The sequence below is a fragment of the Esox lucius genome, chromosome 3 (assembly GCF_011004845.1).
Source record: "Esox lucius isolate fEsoLuc1 chromosome 3, fEsoLuc1.pri, whole genome shotgun sequence".
In the NCBI taxonomy this organism is placed as follows: Eukaryota; Metazoa; Chordata; class Actinopteri; order Esociformes; family Esocidae; genus Esox; species Esox lucius.
In genome coordinates this window covers 24,823,949-24,840,652 of record NC_047571.1, presented here as the reverse complement: position 1 = coordinate 24,840,652, position 16,704 = coordinate 24,823,949, and the positions used below count along the sequence as shown (strand labels likewise).

Below are 16,704 nucleotides of genomic sequence, written 5' to 3'. Positions count from 1 at the left end.
TGGAGCTGTTTGGACACCCCTGGTTTAGAGGTTTAGAAGTGCATCTGCAGTTTTCTTTCTGACAGGGATTCATTATCTAGTAAATAAGGTCATAGTGACCCTATAGGCACATATTCCAAGCAGATATCTGAGATATATAACAGTGAACGTGATTCTTAACCAATACAGTGAAGTCTCCTCAATTAAGTTAATTGAAGTAACTTCCCACTGAAAAATACCCAAATATTGTTGTTGACTAAACTCGTATTTGGGGCCAAAGCATACATTTGAAAAGATGAGGATGAGCTGGCCAATCTACCAATAATATTTATGACCATTATTAGCCCAGACCATTCAGTTATTTGGGTAACCCCAGACCATTCAGTTATTTGGGTAACCCCACACCAGTCAGTTATTTTTGTAACCCCACACCATTCAATAATTTAGGTAACCCCAGACCATTCTGTTTTTGGGTAAACCCATACCATTCCAACACAGAAAGGTTGCTTAATAGCATGCTTATCATAGAAAACCAATTTGGATTAAAAATAAATGTGACTGTAATTGTAGGTCACAGGTCACATTTCCGTGAAAACTGAAACACTGGGCAGTAACTTTAAAATCGAAAAGAATAACATCTCATCTCCAGACAGAGGAATGATCAGATGAAGCAGGCCACTTCAAATCAATCTGACAAATGCTCATAGGCTGAAAGGTCAACCAATTGTGTGTTGCACTGATTATTATTATTTTACAATAGATATTCTTCATTTTTATTTTCCTCGTCTTCAGGCTTGTTTTCTGGGAAATTCCAAGGGGAATTATATCACAGATCATCAGTCATCCTCAGCCATCACCTTGGACTCCACAGACTGATTCCAGCTGGGGGTTATTTTCCTCTTGGCGTTGTCAGCTTTTATCATCAGAAAATACGTTCCAGTGGAGTGAGTAGCCAGGATCCGACCAGAATATCTTTTTAGTACACTCTCTTTATTCTACAGAAAGCACCCACTTCTATCCTTATATGTGACCTAAAGTCTCACTCTACAACATCGTTCAGCACTGAGGCCCCACCAGCGTATTTTTCTAAAATATAAACCCCAACACAAAACATCTCAAAAGACCCTCACCACATTATGCCTCAGTGGACCCTCCAGTATGTGTCAGTAGAGCCCACTACTCTCACGGTCACTATCTATTAGTGAGGCAGACCCCAGGGCAGTATATATCCATGGACCCCGCTATTATAAGGTTTCAGTAAACCCAACGGCTAAGACAGAGCCCAACTCAGTCTTTCGGAGGTTGATCTGATTTATGGCTTTTACTTAGCTGGATGAGACTCTTCAGCTATGACATAAATCAAACTCTACTCCCAGGCAATAGCTTAACAAAACCTCTGTTCTTCATTAAGAGGTGGAGGTTTGCACCAGTGTTCCTGTGCGGTATCGGCACTGTGGATAAACAGCACCCGGCAGGCGAATAACACCGGGCACCGGTGTCCCGGCCAGTGTGTCTACTTCTTCTTCTTTTATCACAGCCCAGCTACTGTATCTGCTTCTTCTTCTATGGTTTAATCACAGTCCATCAATGAGTAAGTGTGCGCTGCCACCTACTTATGTGGATTTCTGTGAATCCAGCGAAGGATAACATCTACAGCAAGGACAGTGGACCCTCTTGGGGGGAGGGGGGCTGTAACTGTTGGGGAAGACAACGAGTGTGTTCTTCACCCCTAAAGAATGAATTATTTTATAATAATTCCCATCATCATCGTCGTCATTATCACTAACTTCATCATCACAGTTTCTTCCTACACATTGTCATTGTAACTCATACATGGACGTAAAGGATATAGCCCTTCGCTAGACCACTTTAGGAAAGACCTCTGGCATATCGAAAAATCATAAACTAATTGGGGGTTTTACATTTTTAGGCAGAGAAATGGCAGCATGGTTCAGACATGGAGGCCTTCCTGTGTGAATCACAAATGTATCTCTGCAGATGTAGCCAGCAGTGACCAAGGACACTGGAAGATGGATATCCAATCACCCGAAGGGGAACGAGGAAGAAGAGGAGGCGGAAGATGATGGTTCATGGTTCTATCCCAAATGGTTTTGGCCTAGTCTCTTTCCTCCATTTATCACATTATTTGTTCACTATTTGGTCCCTGACTTTTCCAAAAAATAGGTCTGTTTAAAACACGTATGTCATTAGAATTTGTATTTCACATGCAGGTACTACATTTGTCCGTACAGGAATATATAATAACAGAAAGAACAGCTGCTGAGGTTTCCAAAAACACTCAACGTGAAGCTCTTCCAAAATATTACTTTTTCCAAGAACAATCCATATTTCAGACAAACCTGCAGCAACAGAAAGCCAACAACAATCAAATTATACCTTTTTTGGATTAATAATACCCAATACCTGTATAAACCCAGCAAATTATACTTTTTGCAATTGCATAATTAAAGTATATTTATTAGACAGCTGAACTAACATGTGAATAGTTTTTAGATGTGTGGAAGCAAGGCTTTCATCTCTGACAAAAGAGAGGCTGATTCAAAAGGGTTTTTACCTCATAGTCACAGATTCTGTGGGTAGTACACTTAATACACTCCTGACATCCTCAGCATCCCTTTTCAAAATATCAATGCATATTTATCTTGACTAACTACCTTGGCACACTCCCATTGTTCCCGATAAAATAACTCACTCTCTTGCTTATTGTGGAACGATTTCTGTTTACCCTTTGGCCCAGCCTCTTTCCTCTCTGTTGAAAGGCTTCTTTGGTGGTGTTCTCTGTCCAGACATTGCAACCAATCTTTACCCGTAAATCAAGCAACAGTTGGATGCTTCGTCACAGACTGTGCCATCAGCCACCAGATTGCTGTAACACGATGTGGTTAGACATCCATCTTGGTTGAGAGACTTCTTAGGCTACTTTCTGACATTTTATGTTAAGTTTATTTCCTTTCCCGTCCTCATGGAAGAATCACTGTGAAGTTTTATTTGAATTTAAATAAAGTCTTTATTGATTTTTTTTAAGCTGGTCGACCAAAGTTAAAATAGTGGTGTAAGGAGCAAATGAGGGATTGGGGAGCAAGGTAAAGTAGGTTTTAGTTTTTGAGATATTCAGTCTCTCTTTTCTATGTCCATAGTCCTGGTATGCTCAGCTTTATAGCTGTAGAAGAGAGAAAGTTAACATCCACAAAAGTTTCCATTTTAAAATCCATCACTGAGGAGCGTTTGCTTAAATGCAAATGGTTTGTTGCTGCTATTTACCTACAGTATGTTCCACATGGAGAATACATTCGGCATGCTGACCCTTTAATTGCAAAGAACTATATCACGCAAGACTGATCAATCATAGAACATGTGGGAAAATAGCATAAGAAAAAGTCAGCTTCTGGCCCTAAATCAACTGTTCTTCCCATACCTGTGTTGTTTATTGATGAGATTACACTAAATACACACCCTACACACCTGGAGGCACTTTAGATGTGGCCCTATTCTGATTCATTAGATGCAACAAAAGAATGGGAAAGACTTAATACTATAAAACAAAAAGGTGTGCCTAATACCAGACTTGAACACAACCCTCAGAGCTGAAGTTAGTGGCTTAAACAACTCAAGCCTACTAGAAGGTAATAGGTAATCATGTTGCCCTGGTATGGTTTGGACATTTTGGATGCTGGTGAATTGTGTAAGAGAAAGGGGCAGGTAAATGTCTAATCTATGTATGATGTAGGTAACATTTTATTTTCCCAGATTACCTAGTGACTATAATTTACAGTTTAACCATCTAACCCTAGTCCTTACCCTAATATTTACTATTATCCTAACACTATCCCTAACCTTAACACTTACCCTGAACCGTATTCTAAACCTAACCCTAAGATTAGGGTTAACTGCTAGACAACTGATAGTATGTTGAAGGTTTGTTGATAGTATTACTTTCCTTAGGTCATCTTAAGATGGAAATTGGGACTCTCAAAACAAGTGTAACCATAATGTTTCATCATAACACAATATTTAACTGTTTAAAAATATAGCTTTGGTGCATTTGATATACCATTATAGAAATGTACAGCATGTAGCTAGTGTGGAACAATTATAAGGAATATAAAAGAAGGACCATTCACGTTAGCATGCACTGAAAATATTGCAGCCTATTCAATTCAGTTGTTCTTATCAAAGGAGAATCACACCTTTTTATCAACATCGTTTTAAATGGTTCCTTATTCTGAAAGTAGTCCATGGGCTGTAATCCTTGGTTCGGTTTCTTTAAACAGTAGTGCTGATAGTGCAATTAAGCAAATTGGCAGCTAGTTAGTATAGTTTACTGAACCAACATCTGTTCAATAAATTGGATTCCATTTCAGTCAGGGTTTTTGTGAGCTCCACAACCCCTTTCTCCAGACCTCTTTCTCTAGAAATCACATGAATAAGAGAGAGACCATAGAATAAACAAACTGAGATGCTGGACTTAATGGAGTTGCAGATTCATAATACATTTAGTTCAGTGCAGAAAATTTGCTAATTAATAATAATCATTGATAATGAGTTGACCAGAATGTGAGTAGACTTAATAGACCCTGGATGTATCTTTGATGGGAGCATAGAATGTAAAAAAGGGATTGATAGTTCTACTTGAAGGTATGCCTGACCAACTTTGAAGAACTGAACTAATAAAATAAATTTGTCAAACAGCTATGTCACCAGTGCATGAATCAAGGATATCGGCTGTAGCGTTAAGCCTGTAGCAACTAGGCACCTACAACTAGCCTAGCTCAACAGATAAGGGGACCCAACATTAAGTTGAAAAAAGTGAAATTCTCCTTTAACCCTCCATTGACATCTCTGGTAAAAATTTGACGTAAATTTCATTGTACATAAGATATTAGTAACCTTAAACAAAATCAGAAATGCTGTCACATCAAGGGGCTCAGGTAGTTAGAACAGAAAATACATTATAAATATGAAGTCATAGGCTGTACTTACAGTTCCCAACGTGTACATTAGAGTTAAAACAAAGAATCCTTTGGAAGCATCCATGACGCTGATCAATAATATAGTTTTTTTTCAATATCCAAGCAGGTGAAGGGGCTACCGGAGTGAACTGTTAAATACAAAAAATGCACTAACTCTGAATAGATACACTAATAAGTTGTCGTATCAGCCAAGTGAGTGGTATAGCGCCGTGGGTGGACAGGATGGACTCATTGAAACACCTTCACCACTAATCTATCGGTTTCGGAAACCTATGAAACCAAAGTGAGAAGGGAACGGCAGTGGGCGGGTACACATTGAAAAATCTCTCGTTTATTAACGATGTAACAGAGTTGTTCTTTCACGTGGAAAAATAATATAGTTTCCAGCCCTCTATTCATAGAATTAATAGTTGAAAATGTATGAATAAAACTCCATTATAAAGTTGCAAATTTGATGAAGCGTTGGGTTGCGATTTGTATGATCTCACACTAGCTTTGGCGAATCAGATGTTGAGTTATATTGTAATTTGTTATTTGGCTGTCGTTATCAAATCTAGCAAGGCATCGTAAGTGCTACAATCCGCAACTGCACGAAAATGTATCTGTAAAGACCTCATTCTGCGATTAGCTAACTAGCGTGGGAACGAGGAAGAGAAAGACCATGGGAATCTACTGGATACGAATACCATTGATTAGACATAAATCACCGTGCTGCTTAAATACTCTGACATTACAATTTATTTCAGTGAAAGGTCAACATGTCTCTGAGTAACGAAATACCTGTTTATTCTATAGACGTAGGCTACATAGTTTTCGGTAAACACGTAGATTTGGTAAAATCAATTCAAGTTCAGTTTTGACGAAAGCTATTCAAAGTGTATTTTATTGAAAAGGTTGTACTGGGTGGCATTGCTTTCTGAGGTCTATGTACCTCAGTGTTTTCTTTGATGTGTACCAAATTGTCTCAGTCCACTGGCATGTTCATGTGGGGTTGTCCAGATGTTAAAATGCTCCAGACCAACACACCTGCACAGTCTTATTGTTGTTCAGTGCATGGCGGACTGGGATTCCACTCTTATACTTCTGTATGTGTGTGTGACCATTGTTATGTGCGGCAGTGCAGTTGAGAAAATCTCCAAGAATCCGTCTAGAATTTGTGTATGAGTGAGACAGTGTGCGCATGTGTTTGTCTGGGTGTGTGTGTGTGCAATAAATGCCTGCTCTAGTCTACTCTTCTCTTTTTATCTCCTGAACGATCTGCTGAACTCTGTTTCATGAGTTCATCTTATCTCTGAAAGGAGGAACATTATAACATCAGAATTAGGTTTCCCTGTAGCCCCAGCTCTCTGACCATAAATAATAATTACATGGAGCACAGTGATACTGCAAATGAAATGAAAAAAAGTACTGCATGTATATAACTGTCATTTTGCATGTGATTATATGACCTCCATCCCACATGAACCTCAATAAAATCCCTGGTCTTTTTGTCATTAATTAAAAATGGCAGACTCATTTGACTTTACATGTCTATACCACTATCCTTAAAACCATGGTAGAGAATATTAATTGGTGTAATATTTGGTAGCACATGTCTTCACAAGCAACAAGCCTTCCCAATGCAAAATCTGTGTTGATTTCATCAACAAAACTAGTGACATTAATATTTGTGAAATACATCTTTTTCTGTGGACAAAACCTCTGTTTTGGAAAGAGAGGCCCTCAGTTTTTTTTTTTCATTATGTGCTTTCAGATGTCATCAAAATACATCTGAAAGCGCATCATCCCAATATTTAAGCGCAGGCAAAGTCCATGGTGTGGTAACTGGACACGTGGGTATACCCTAATTTAGCTATCAAAATGTTTTTGAATCTTCTTGTCTCCCCGTTCTTACATTTCAAACTGATATTTCCATCCATGTCAATTAAACTGCTCAAACAATAATGTGTGTACAATAGGCCTACATATTTTATATTGGCTAATTACATTTAGGAAATGTACTTCCATAGCTACTTTAATAAATAAGCCTAAGAGTAGGTAATATCAACATTGTAAGTTAAATATTATGGTATGTTCCACTGGCCATATTTGATATGGTGATATATTTAAGCTGCTATCGGTTAATGGGACAATAATTGGGACTGGACTAAAATGTAACTAAAGGGCATTTTGTTGACTAAAATGTCTCACTGTTTTCGTCATATTGACAATAGGCCTAACTAGATTGAATCATTATTCAAATTATACAAATGTGTCTAAATCTGAAAGATATTTTACTCAAAATTATTGAAACTAGAATAAATAAAAAAGAAATTGCCAAAATGAACACTGCGCGACATCACTGCCTGGGTCCAGCAGTAATCATAGCCTTTCTTCTCCTAATCTCCCCCACTATCACAGAGCTAGCTTATATAACGCTGTCCTTGGTGTTGAACAATGATCAATAGGTTATACAGCACTGTCCTTTATTTGTTCTGACGCGATTGTGTTTTTGTCGTTTTTTTTTACTTCACTCTTTTCCATTAGTAAATATGTATAGTTAAAGGTAGACCGCCATCAGTCTACTGGCATAGGAGGCAGTGGTATAAGCTAATTGATGAAGATACATTTTGAGGGGTTGGGGGAGGAGCCTTGAGCTCCGACCTTTCGGGGAGGCCTCTGAAAATTCTGGGCGATCAGAGTGTATTGTTGTACTTTATGTGTGAAAGTCAGCTTGAATCTGTGTGGCAACTGATCACAGTGCTGCCTCCACCATAAAAACAATCCTTTGCTGCGGTCTTCCAACAAGTTTTCTCCTGTGGCCACAGTCAGAGGTTGCTCCAGTGGCATTGGCCTTTAACTTCTTGTTAATATTGCCTACAATGGAAAGAGAAGCATAAAGGTCTCTGGAGATGGACCTGTAGCCTTGAGATTGTCCAACCTTGAGTATAATCTTGCATCTGACATAACTGCTATGCTCACGACACAAGCGCTATTCAAATATCTGCTCAGCAAGCTATTACTGCAGATATATTATAGACATTTCTTATATTTCAGTGGGGGAATTTTACATATTGTCAGTAAATTGGAGAAAAGAAGAAGAAAACACTGAAACTGAAACTCGGTGGATCACATCATTCTCCTGAAGCAGTTTGAATACAGTGGATATAAAAAGTCTACACACCCCTGTTAAAATGCCAGGTTCTTGTGATGTAAACAAATGAGACAAAGATAAATCATGTCAGAACTTTTTCCACCTTTAATGTGACCTATAACGTGAACAATTCTATTGAAAAACAAACTGAAATCTTTGAGGAAAAAAAATTAATAAAATAAAACTCACAGTAACCTGGTTAGTAACCTGGTCAGTAACCTGGTCTTCACTGTGTTCCATGGTATATATAATCCTTTGTAAATTATTTTGTACCCTTCTCCTGACTGATATCTTTCAACAATGAGATCCCTCTGATGCTTTGGAAGCTCTCTGTGGACCATAATGTTTGCTCTGAGATGCAACTAAGACAATGTCAGGAAAATCCTACTAGAACAGCTGAACTTTATTTGTGATTAATCAGAGTCACTTTAAATTATGGCAGGTGTGTAATGACTTCTATTTAACATTTTGTGTTTGAATGTGATTGGTTAATTCTGAACACAGCCACATCCCCAGTTATAAGAGGGTGTGCACACTTATGCAACCAGTTTATTGTAAGGTTTTTATTTTTCATTTTTCCCCCTCAAAGATTTCAGTTTGTTTTTCAATTGAATTGTTCACATTATAGGTCACATTAAAAGTGGAAAAAGTTCTGACATGATTTATCTTTGTCTCATTCTTTTTACATCACAGCAATCTGGCATTTTAACAGGGGAGTGTAGACTTTTTATATCCACTGTAAGTCAATCAGCTGTATATTCACCCGCATAATCTAGTATATTCACCCACACTATTCTGTTGTTGTGGTACGACAACACCATTCTCACATAGAAAAGCTGTTTTCACTAAATTAACTTTGTTGGAAGGCTGTAGATTGTATATAAAGTTAAATAGTAATCTGTCAAAACTGGGGATTCACTTTAAACAAAGTCATGAAATCAAACAAACAAAGGCATGTTTCATATAATTAAGAAACGCCTATTTATAATTTTTTTGTGAAAGTGTACAAAATCAAAATTGATGTGGTGCGTTGTGGGAAACACTTTGACAATGCCGCGACAAGGATGTCAACCTCTGGCTGCAATCAGCTACACACAGCTGCACTGCCAGACAGGGACTTATCAGACAGCTGAAGCACTCTGGAGCCCCACCAGAAATATGTTAATGGGTGGGCCAGCAGAAACGTGGGTGTGATGTTTCAGTGTAATAAAGGCTGGATCTTTGCAGGTCCCATTTCATCAGATAGATCAATTATCCACATTAAGAAATGTTTGATAAATGCTACTCTGTAGGCTGGACTCATTCAAACCAGCATTTGCAATATTTACAATATGCGTCCCATGCCAGCATACCTGTAATTCCGTCTGACAGCATGTATTTTACACATACAATTCATGTGTAATTTAACAGTGTGTAAATATCGGGAAAGAAAGTAAATGTCTTATGTGACATGACTTTGACCAAATCGATGATGACTCCCAAGCATCAGGAGGGGTATAAGCACTGGCTTTGATTCAACTCATGAATTACATGGAATTGTTCTCCCTTTATATGTGCATCTAAGGAACGCAAATGATTATGAAAAAATTAAAATAATAATCCATTAGTAGAAGGCCTCACCGTCTTACAGTAATGTACAGATTTTGTCTGGCAGTGTCTGTTCTTTGAGTCCTAGCCCCCTCTAGTGTTTTCTATGGAAACTAAGATCTTAAATTACAATTGTACTAATTCTGTACCTTGCAGGTACTGATTTGGCACAATAACTTCAGGAGAGAAAATAGACTATGTATGTCTTTCTCTTAATTCATAATCTTTATTTCTGTTTCATACATAGAAATTAAGTAATAGAGAAAACACGTGGTTACAAAAACAAAAGTAATATACATACGTGTGTTGCTGCAAGCTTGGAGCAAAAGCCTGCATAGCCATCTACTGGGGATTACAATGGGTTTTTGAATCTCTCTGCAGCCAGAACATTTACCGAATCAAAGGTAAAGTATTCACAAGTTATGAATAATGTGAAAAAATTCCACCCATTTTAACCACAGCCTTTTCAGTGTGTCCACTTATTATGTCATTAGAGAGACACCTGGGGATTCTTTCTGTAGTTTTATTGTAGCAGTTCATACATAGTGATCACATCTTAGTGAGACGAAGTGTATTGAGCTTCACTGTGAGGATTGTGGCTCCTGCAGCAAAACTGATCTCTCTCAAAATTCCATTCCAACAGTCCTCTTCAAATCTGTGGGTCAGAGAAGTACATTGTCATTATAAGATGCTATCCATCTATGTTTGAACCCTGGGAGTGCTATCCATCTATGTTTGAACCCTGGGAGTGCTATCCGTCTATGTTTGAACCCTGGGAGTGCTATCCATCTACGTTTAAACCCTTGGAGTGCTATCCATCTACGTTTGAACCCTTGGAGTGCTATCCATCTACGTTTGAACACTTGGAGTGCTATCCTTCTACATTTATACCCTTGGAGTGCTATCCATCTACGTTTAAACCCTTGGAGTGCTATCCATCTTCGTTTAAACCCTTGGAGTTCTATCCATCTTCGTTTAAACCCTTGGAGTGCTATCCATCTAAGTTTAATCCCTTGGAGTTCTATCCATCTTTGTTTAAACCTTTGGAGTGCTATCCATCTACGTTTAAACCCTTGGAGTGCTATCCATCTACGTTAAACCCTTGGGGTGCTATCCATCTACATTCAAACCCTTGGAGTGCTATCCATCTATGGTTGAACACTTGGAGTGCTATCCATCTATGTTTAAACCATTGGAGTGCTATCCATCTACGTTAAACCCTTGGGGTGCTATCCATCTACATTCAAACCCTTGGAGTGCTATCCATCTACGGTTGAACACTTGGAGTGCTATCTATCTACGTTTGAACGCTTGGAGTGCAATCCATTTACATTATTATTATTGCATAATTTTGTCACTGACCACCTGATTCTTATTTTCTGTGTTGTTATCTACTCTATTGAAGTAATAAGGCACTCATGAAGAATAAATAGACTATCTATAAAGCATTTTGAATATGTTACATAACTGACCTCCAGATGTCATTCATCTCTGTGGGCTGTAGTTCGTCACTGGTCTCGCTGGGCATCATGGCAAAGCCCCCGATAGCATACAGAGAACCCCCCATGGTGATCATGTTCATGGAGCTGCGCTCCTGGGGGAACTCAGCAAAATCTGACCACCTGAAACATTAAGACAACATTTGGGCAAACTGTAGTCAAGCAGCCTTGAAATCAGGTTTCAATCCCGTATCAGGAACATCGCCGTAACCTCTTAATAACGACAGGTCATGTGAACAGCACTTATTATCTCACTTGTTGGTGGCGATGTCGTAGATCTCCACGGCGTTGGTGAGACCAGAGTCTGTGACGCCCGTGGCCACGTAGATCTGGTCTTTGTGGACCGTCACGGCGAAAAGAGAACGAGCCAGCTTCATGGGAGCTAGCTCCTTCCACTCAAACTTTGTGGGGTTGTAGACACACACCCTCCGTGTGCATTTCCTGCCGAGTGAAACAAAACAGCGCTGCCTCAAATCTTCACAAAAACATTTGGTCTCCAGTTGTGTAGGCGATGCCTTGTCTCAGCATGATGAGAGATGGAGACGTCGACGTGCGTCACCAAACTACCCTGCTTCACTAGGGTTTGGTCACACAGGTGAGAAAATTGATGACATATGTCTCACAGCTGAGAGTCAAGTGAACACAAATGGATTCAGTTTAGTCAATCGACATGGGAATGAGGCCTGGGGGTGTGGTCGGCATTTGGATGTCACGGTGACATGTCAATTTAAGATCCTGTCCATGATTTGTGAGCACTGGTTGTAAAGGTGGTGCTATCGAGCCAGAACGCGTCCCTAAACATTTAGTTTTCTGTGTCATTAACTTAGGCACCAAGTCCCTTGCTGTCCCTTCCCTCTTTAGAACCCCCCACAAGGCCAGCTGCAACACAACCTCAGCACGTTGGCCTCAGCACGGAACATAATACAGTACTTACTTGCTTTCTGTCTTTCCTCCTATAACGTAGACAAGGCCATTATGTGAAACTGTTCCATGACCGTAGACTGTGTAGGGAAGAGGGTCTGACTCGCCCCATTTAAACGACCTGGAGGTGGGCAGGAGTGAAAATATCGCAGAACCACAATTAGACATGATTCAGCAACAGTCCACATTAACGCTATAAGCCACTGAAGGACAGAGAGAGAGAAAGTGGTCTGTACTTACTGTCTGTCGTAGATCATCACAGAGTCCAGAACATGTTCCCCTTCCTTCACCTCTTTGCCACCCACAACAAAGATGGAGTTATCAGCTTCAGTCAGTCCAAACAGACAGCGAGGGCCAGGCAATGGGGGCATCCCCAACCACTCTCCACTCACTGGGTCAAACTGAATGTGGAAAGAGTGTACAGCAGTTATAATATTGGTTTACCATCAATGCTTGTAAAGTAAATTTACAGAATTGTTTAAATAATACCTGCACATGTGAATTAAGGGGGAACAACATAAATTTCTCTAAAGGTGTGTACTTTTGCTCCTGTCACTAGTTCTTTCTTTTCATTTATGTGTTACAATATGTTGCATCTGTATACTAAACTTATGACTAAGAAGATTAAGAAGTGTGACATAATTGCCATGCAAATTACAACTGAGGGAATATCAATCGCCACAACTTGACCTGATGAATAGCATTTAACCAATAATGCAAACATCACAAGACAGTGGCAGCCTTAGCTGACTAACATCTATAAGATCAGGCAGAGTCTTTATAGAGAGTCATTATGGTTGACTAATGGTCAGTAACAACAGAGGGTTATCACTAACTAATTCTCATAAGTCATTTCTGACTAATGTTGAAGAATAACTGAGAGTCATAGCTGACCAATGTTTAATAAAAGCAGAGAGTCATAGCTGACTAATGTTTAATAATAACAGAGTCTTAGCTGACTAATGTTTAATAATAACAGAGTCATAGCTGACCAATGTTTAATAAAAGCAGAGTCATACCTGACCAATGTTTAATAATAACAGAGAGTCATAGCTGACTAATGTTTAATAATAACAGAGTCATAGCTGACCAATGTTTAATAATAACAGAGTCATAGCTGACCCATTGATTAATAATAACATGTCATAGCTGACTAATGTTTAATAATAACAGATTCATAGCTGACCAATGATTAATAATAACAGAGTCATACCTGTAAGAAATATGAGCTGAACGGTTCCTCTGTGTTGTTTTCGTTGATGAGGAATCCTCCAGCCACAAAGACCTGGTTCTCTTTGGTCACTAGGCTGCAGTGGTTCTTAGGGATCTCTGTGGACTCCGACACTACAAAGCACTCGTTTGCGACTGGGTCATATGCAACACTCCCTCTCTCACTGATCATCAGAATCAGGTCTGTCTGAAACATCCCAAACCTTGGATTATTGTTCAGGATTCCTGGAAGCAGCCCTTCCTCATCAGAATCATCATCTCCCTTCACCTTGGATTTCCTCTTCCCTGACCTCTTGACCTCTGGGAGTTTTCCTTTGTGGGCATCTTTGATTAGCTGTAGCTCCTTCTTGACCTCTGTGTTGTCTTGGATCCACTTGTGACCTTCCACCTTTGTCTCGAAGTAATCCACTGGGATCAAGCGGAAACGGACACAGTGGAGGAGTTTGGGTAGCTCCTTCATCCTCTCCTCTTTGTCATAGCCCACCCAATCCATTAAGGACTCAAACACCACTTCTTCTCGATCCACGTTAAGCGCATCGGCAGTAATGATGGCTGCCAGCTCGCTGGGACCCAACTAGGGGGTCGATAGATTTACGTTACATTCGAACTGAGACACAGAAATACACACACTCCATGGAAACACACTGACTCGGTTACCTGGTGGAAGTCCTGGTCCCTGACGATGACCTGGTAGCGCTCACAGATGAACTCTCTGGCTGTGAATGCCAGGCGAGGGCAGTCCAACAGGATCCCCAGCCTGAAGATAGCCAGGCAGTTCCCCAGCACCAGCTTCTCCTGGAGGGAAATATGCAAATATCAGTAACACGGGATACATCATGACATGTTGTTAAATCATGACCTGGAACAGGCTTTGAGGGTTGTGGTGGTGGATGGCAAGTGTTGAGATCTGCTATTCGCCAGGACCAGTTTCTCCTGATGATTGTGACAGATGAGGATGACAGAGAGAGAAAGACAGATGCGGCTTGTAGGTGTGAGACGTGGTTGGAGACGATGGACAGAAAGAGGGAGTGACAGGGTCAGACCTGCACAACGCGCTGCCTTCTCTGATTGAGTCAGGTGAGTAACAGCGTTTTGGGGTGGACACCCATCTGACTTGATAAATGACAGAATGTTTGAAGGTGACAAAGCGCAGGCATATCTGACAGGTGCTACCTGTAGGTAGGTGACGCATACAGAGAAGATGGATGGTATCTGGTACATGTTGGCCACCATGAAGATATCTTGGACGTTCTGCTCCGTCAGGTTGATGTCTGACGTGTAGATGTAGCGGAGAATCATTCCCATGATGCCAGGCTCCACGTCTTTCAGGATGATCTCTCTCTTCCCTCCTTCCTCCAAGTTGGAAAGGAACATAGCCTTGAAGAGTGATATGATCAATGAATCATGATAATAATCAATTCAAGCTTTTTGTCTAAGCAGACAATATTGAGTGCATACATTGAAATACATGTAACCTAGATTAACGTTTCTCAACCTCTGGTCTGTGGACCTGTGGTGGCCAGTGGGATGTTGTTTACTGGTCACACAACAGGACCACAGCGCTGTGTCACACAACAGGACCACAGTACCTTGAAGAAGGGGCTGGAAGCAGCGAGAACCAGGCGGTGGCACGGAAACTCCTTGTCCTGGATCTTCAGAACACAGTCAACAAATTTCTCGTTCTCCAGCAGGTCACAGAGACCGTCCTGGAGCAGGGTTTGCTGGTACATCCTGGGCTGTTCCACAGGATCTATCGACAAGGCAGCCATCTTGTTTTCCTGTCAGGTTTGTCGTAGGTCCTTGTCAGTGTTGGATGTTTTTGTGGGAGGGATCGATCCCTGCTCGATCCCCACAGCACAAGAGATTAGAAAAAGGAACGCCTGTTTCCACTGCACAGTCCAGAGAGAAAGAGAGGGAGAGGAGGCAGAGCAATAGAGCAGCTATCTGGTCTACACCGATAGGAGTTCCTGCAGCTGTCCATGACTGTCTTTAACTCAGGGGGTATTTATAGATAGCGTGGCATACTATGTAGTCCACACACATCACTTGCCATTCTCGGCTACAAAGATTTGTAATAATGAAATAGAATGTACCGGGAGGTCATTTTACACACATTTACAAACGTGGATTTGTACTCCGACAAATATCTTGATGAGTCAAAAACATTTGGATCCCAGACCTGGAAGGCTCGTCATCAGGCTCTGAAATGTGTTGCCGCTTTGGAGCAAATGAGTGTTCAGGTCGTACTTCACTATTTATAGACCGCGCCACACAAAGCTGAAGAATCCATTTCGGTGACTGCGTAAAATGACCTCTGTATGTCTCTGCCTCTATCTATCTGGACGCCCCCTCCATGACACACCACCACAGCTGAAGTGCAACCCAAGGGGGGTGTCAAGTGCTCCCTTTAACATATGTCAGCCCACCAGTCCCGATGTGTTTGAGAAGTATTCCTCTTTTTTTTGTAAAAGGCTGTAGTCAGAGTGCAGTATAACTGCAGGAGCTTGCAAATACTGCCTCCAAAAGAAATGACACATTGTTGGGACTATCCTTTCTTAAATCCTGTGACAAGACAGGATAGGTAACAGTAATAAGGTAGTACTGAAGGAAGTGGTGATCTCCGAGAGCTGAGAAAACATGTTCAAGCCTGAACATTAGCACTGAAGGCATCTGTCTTTTTAATGTAGTCGCCTCAGTGGATCTCCCAGCTTCATTGGTTGATTCAATGACCTGATTGGACATTGTGACAGATCCTTCCTGAGGACCTGGAATCAGACTGAAATTGACAACAACTGCTATTAGATAGAACAAATGCTATAATGGCATCAACTTTCCATCTCAATGGGTGATTGGCATTTCTTTTACTAATCCATATCCTTCAGATTGGTGTGAAAAATAAGCCTGTGTTATAACCTCAGAACTCTTTAGCATCCCAAGTTGAATGATAAATGGTTGAGTTAATGGAACTGATTTGTTGTCAAATTTACAGTACTTACTTTTGTCAGCGATGCAGGGCATTTTAAAAAGGGAGACAAGGTCCTCTTGTGGTGACAGTGTGAAGTTCATTTTTGTTTTCAAGTGGGGGACATTTCTAGTATTTACAGCGCCGGTAAAAAATGAAGAGACCACTGCACCTTTTTCTTTCCTTTCCAAAAAAGTTGAAAAGGAAGGTTTTGAGTGAGGAACAGAAGGGTTAAAATTAAGAGACCACTGCAAATTGAACTTTTTCGGAAAGGAAAGAAAAATGTGCAGTGGTCTCTTAATTCTTTCCGGAGCTTTATACTGAGTACATATACAGTGCATAGTACATATATAGAGTATTACGTAATTGATGTATTGCAGATATGATAAGAAAAGAAACTTG

At 40.3% G+C, this 16,704-nt stretch overlaps 2 protein-coding genes across 3 annotated transcripts in view; both read right to left on the bottom strand.

Moving 5' to 3' along the window:
- vipr1a (vasoactive intestinal peptide receptor 1a) overlaps nucleotides 1–5,176 on the bottom strand; it is a 37,732-nt gene extending 32,556 nt beyond the window's left edge. For both annotated transcript variants that reach the window (XM_010891906.3, XM_010891915.3), the window contains exon 1: nucleotides 4,981–5,176. In XM_010891906.3, the coding sequence (XP_010890208.1) occupies nucleotides 4,981–5,034 (54 nt within the window). In that variant the 5' untranslated portion in view covers nucleotides 5,035–5,176. The remainder of the gene's footprint in view (nucleotides 1–4,980) is intronic.
- Nucleotides 5,177–10,202: 5,026 nt separating this feature from the next.
- Nucleotides 10,203–15,465, bottom strand: LOC105023025 (kelch-like protein 40a). The gene is made up of 9 exons (XM_010891893.4): nucleotides 14,930–15,465; nucleotides 14,514–14,717; nucleotides 13,998–14,135; nucleotides 13,324–13,914; nucleotides 12,351–12,511; nucleotides 12,124–12,231; nucleotides 11,445–11,630; nucleotides 11,163–11,312; nucleotides 10,203–10,345 (listed from the first exon to the last, which is right to left on the bottom strand). Exons 1-9 carry the CDS (start codon nucleotides 15,107–15,109, stop codon nucleotides 10,240–10,242), a joined length of 1,824 nt encoding a protein of 607 aa, XP_010890195.1. The 5' UTR covers nucleotides 15,110–15,465; the 3' UTR covers nucleotides 10,203–10,239.
- Between the last annotated feature and the right edge of the window lie 1,239 nt (nucleotides 15,466–16,704).

What these genes read in the sequence shown, in the direction of transcription:
- LOC105023025 (XM_010891893.4), bottom strand. Translation starts at nt 15,109, where the DNA reads ATGGCTGCCTTGTCGATAGATCCTGTGGAACAGCCCAGGATGTACCAG. An exon ending in TATGCGTCACCTACCTACAG is followed by an intron (nt 14,136 to 14,513) that starts GTAGCACCTGTC and finishes ATTTCCCTCCAG; the next exon opens with GAGAAGCTGGTGCTGGGGAA. An exon ending in GGAGGAAAGACAGAAAGCAA is followed by an intron (nt 11,631 to 12,123) that starts GTAAGTACTGTA and finishes TTCACTCGGCAG; the next exon opens with GAAATGCACACGGAGGGTGT.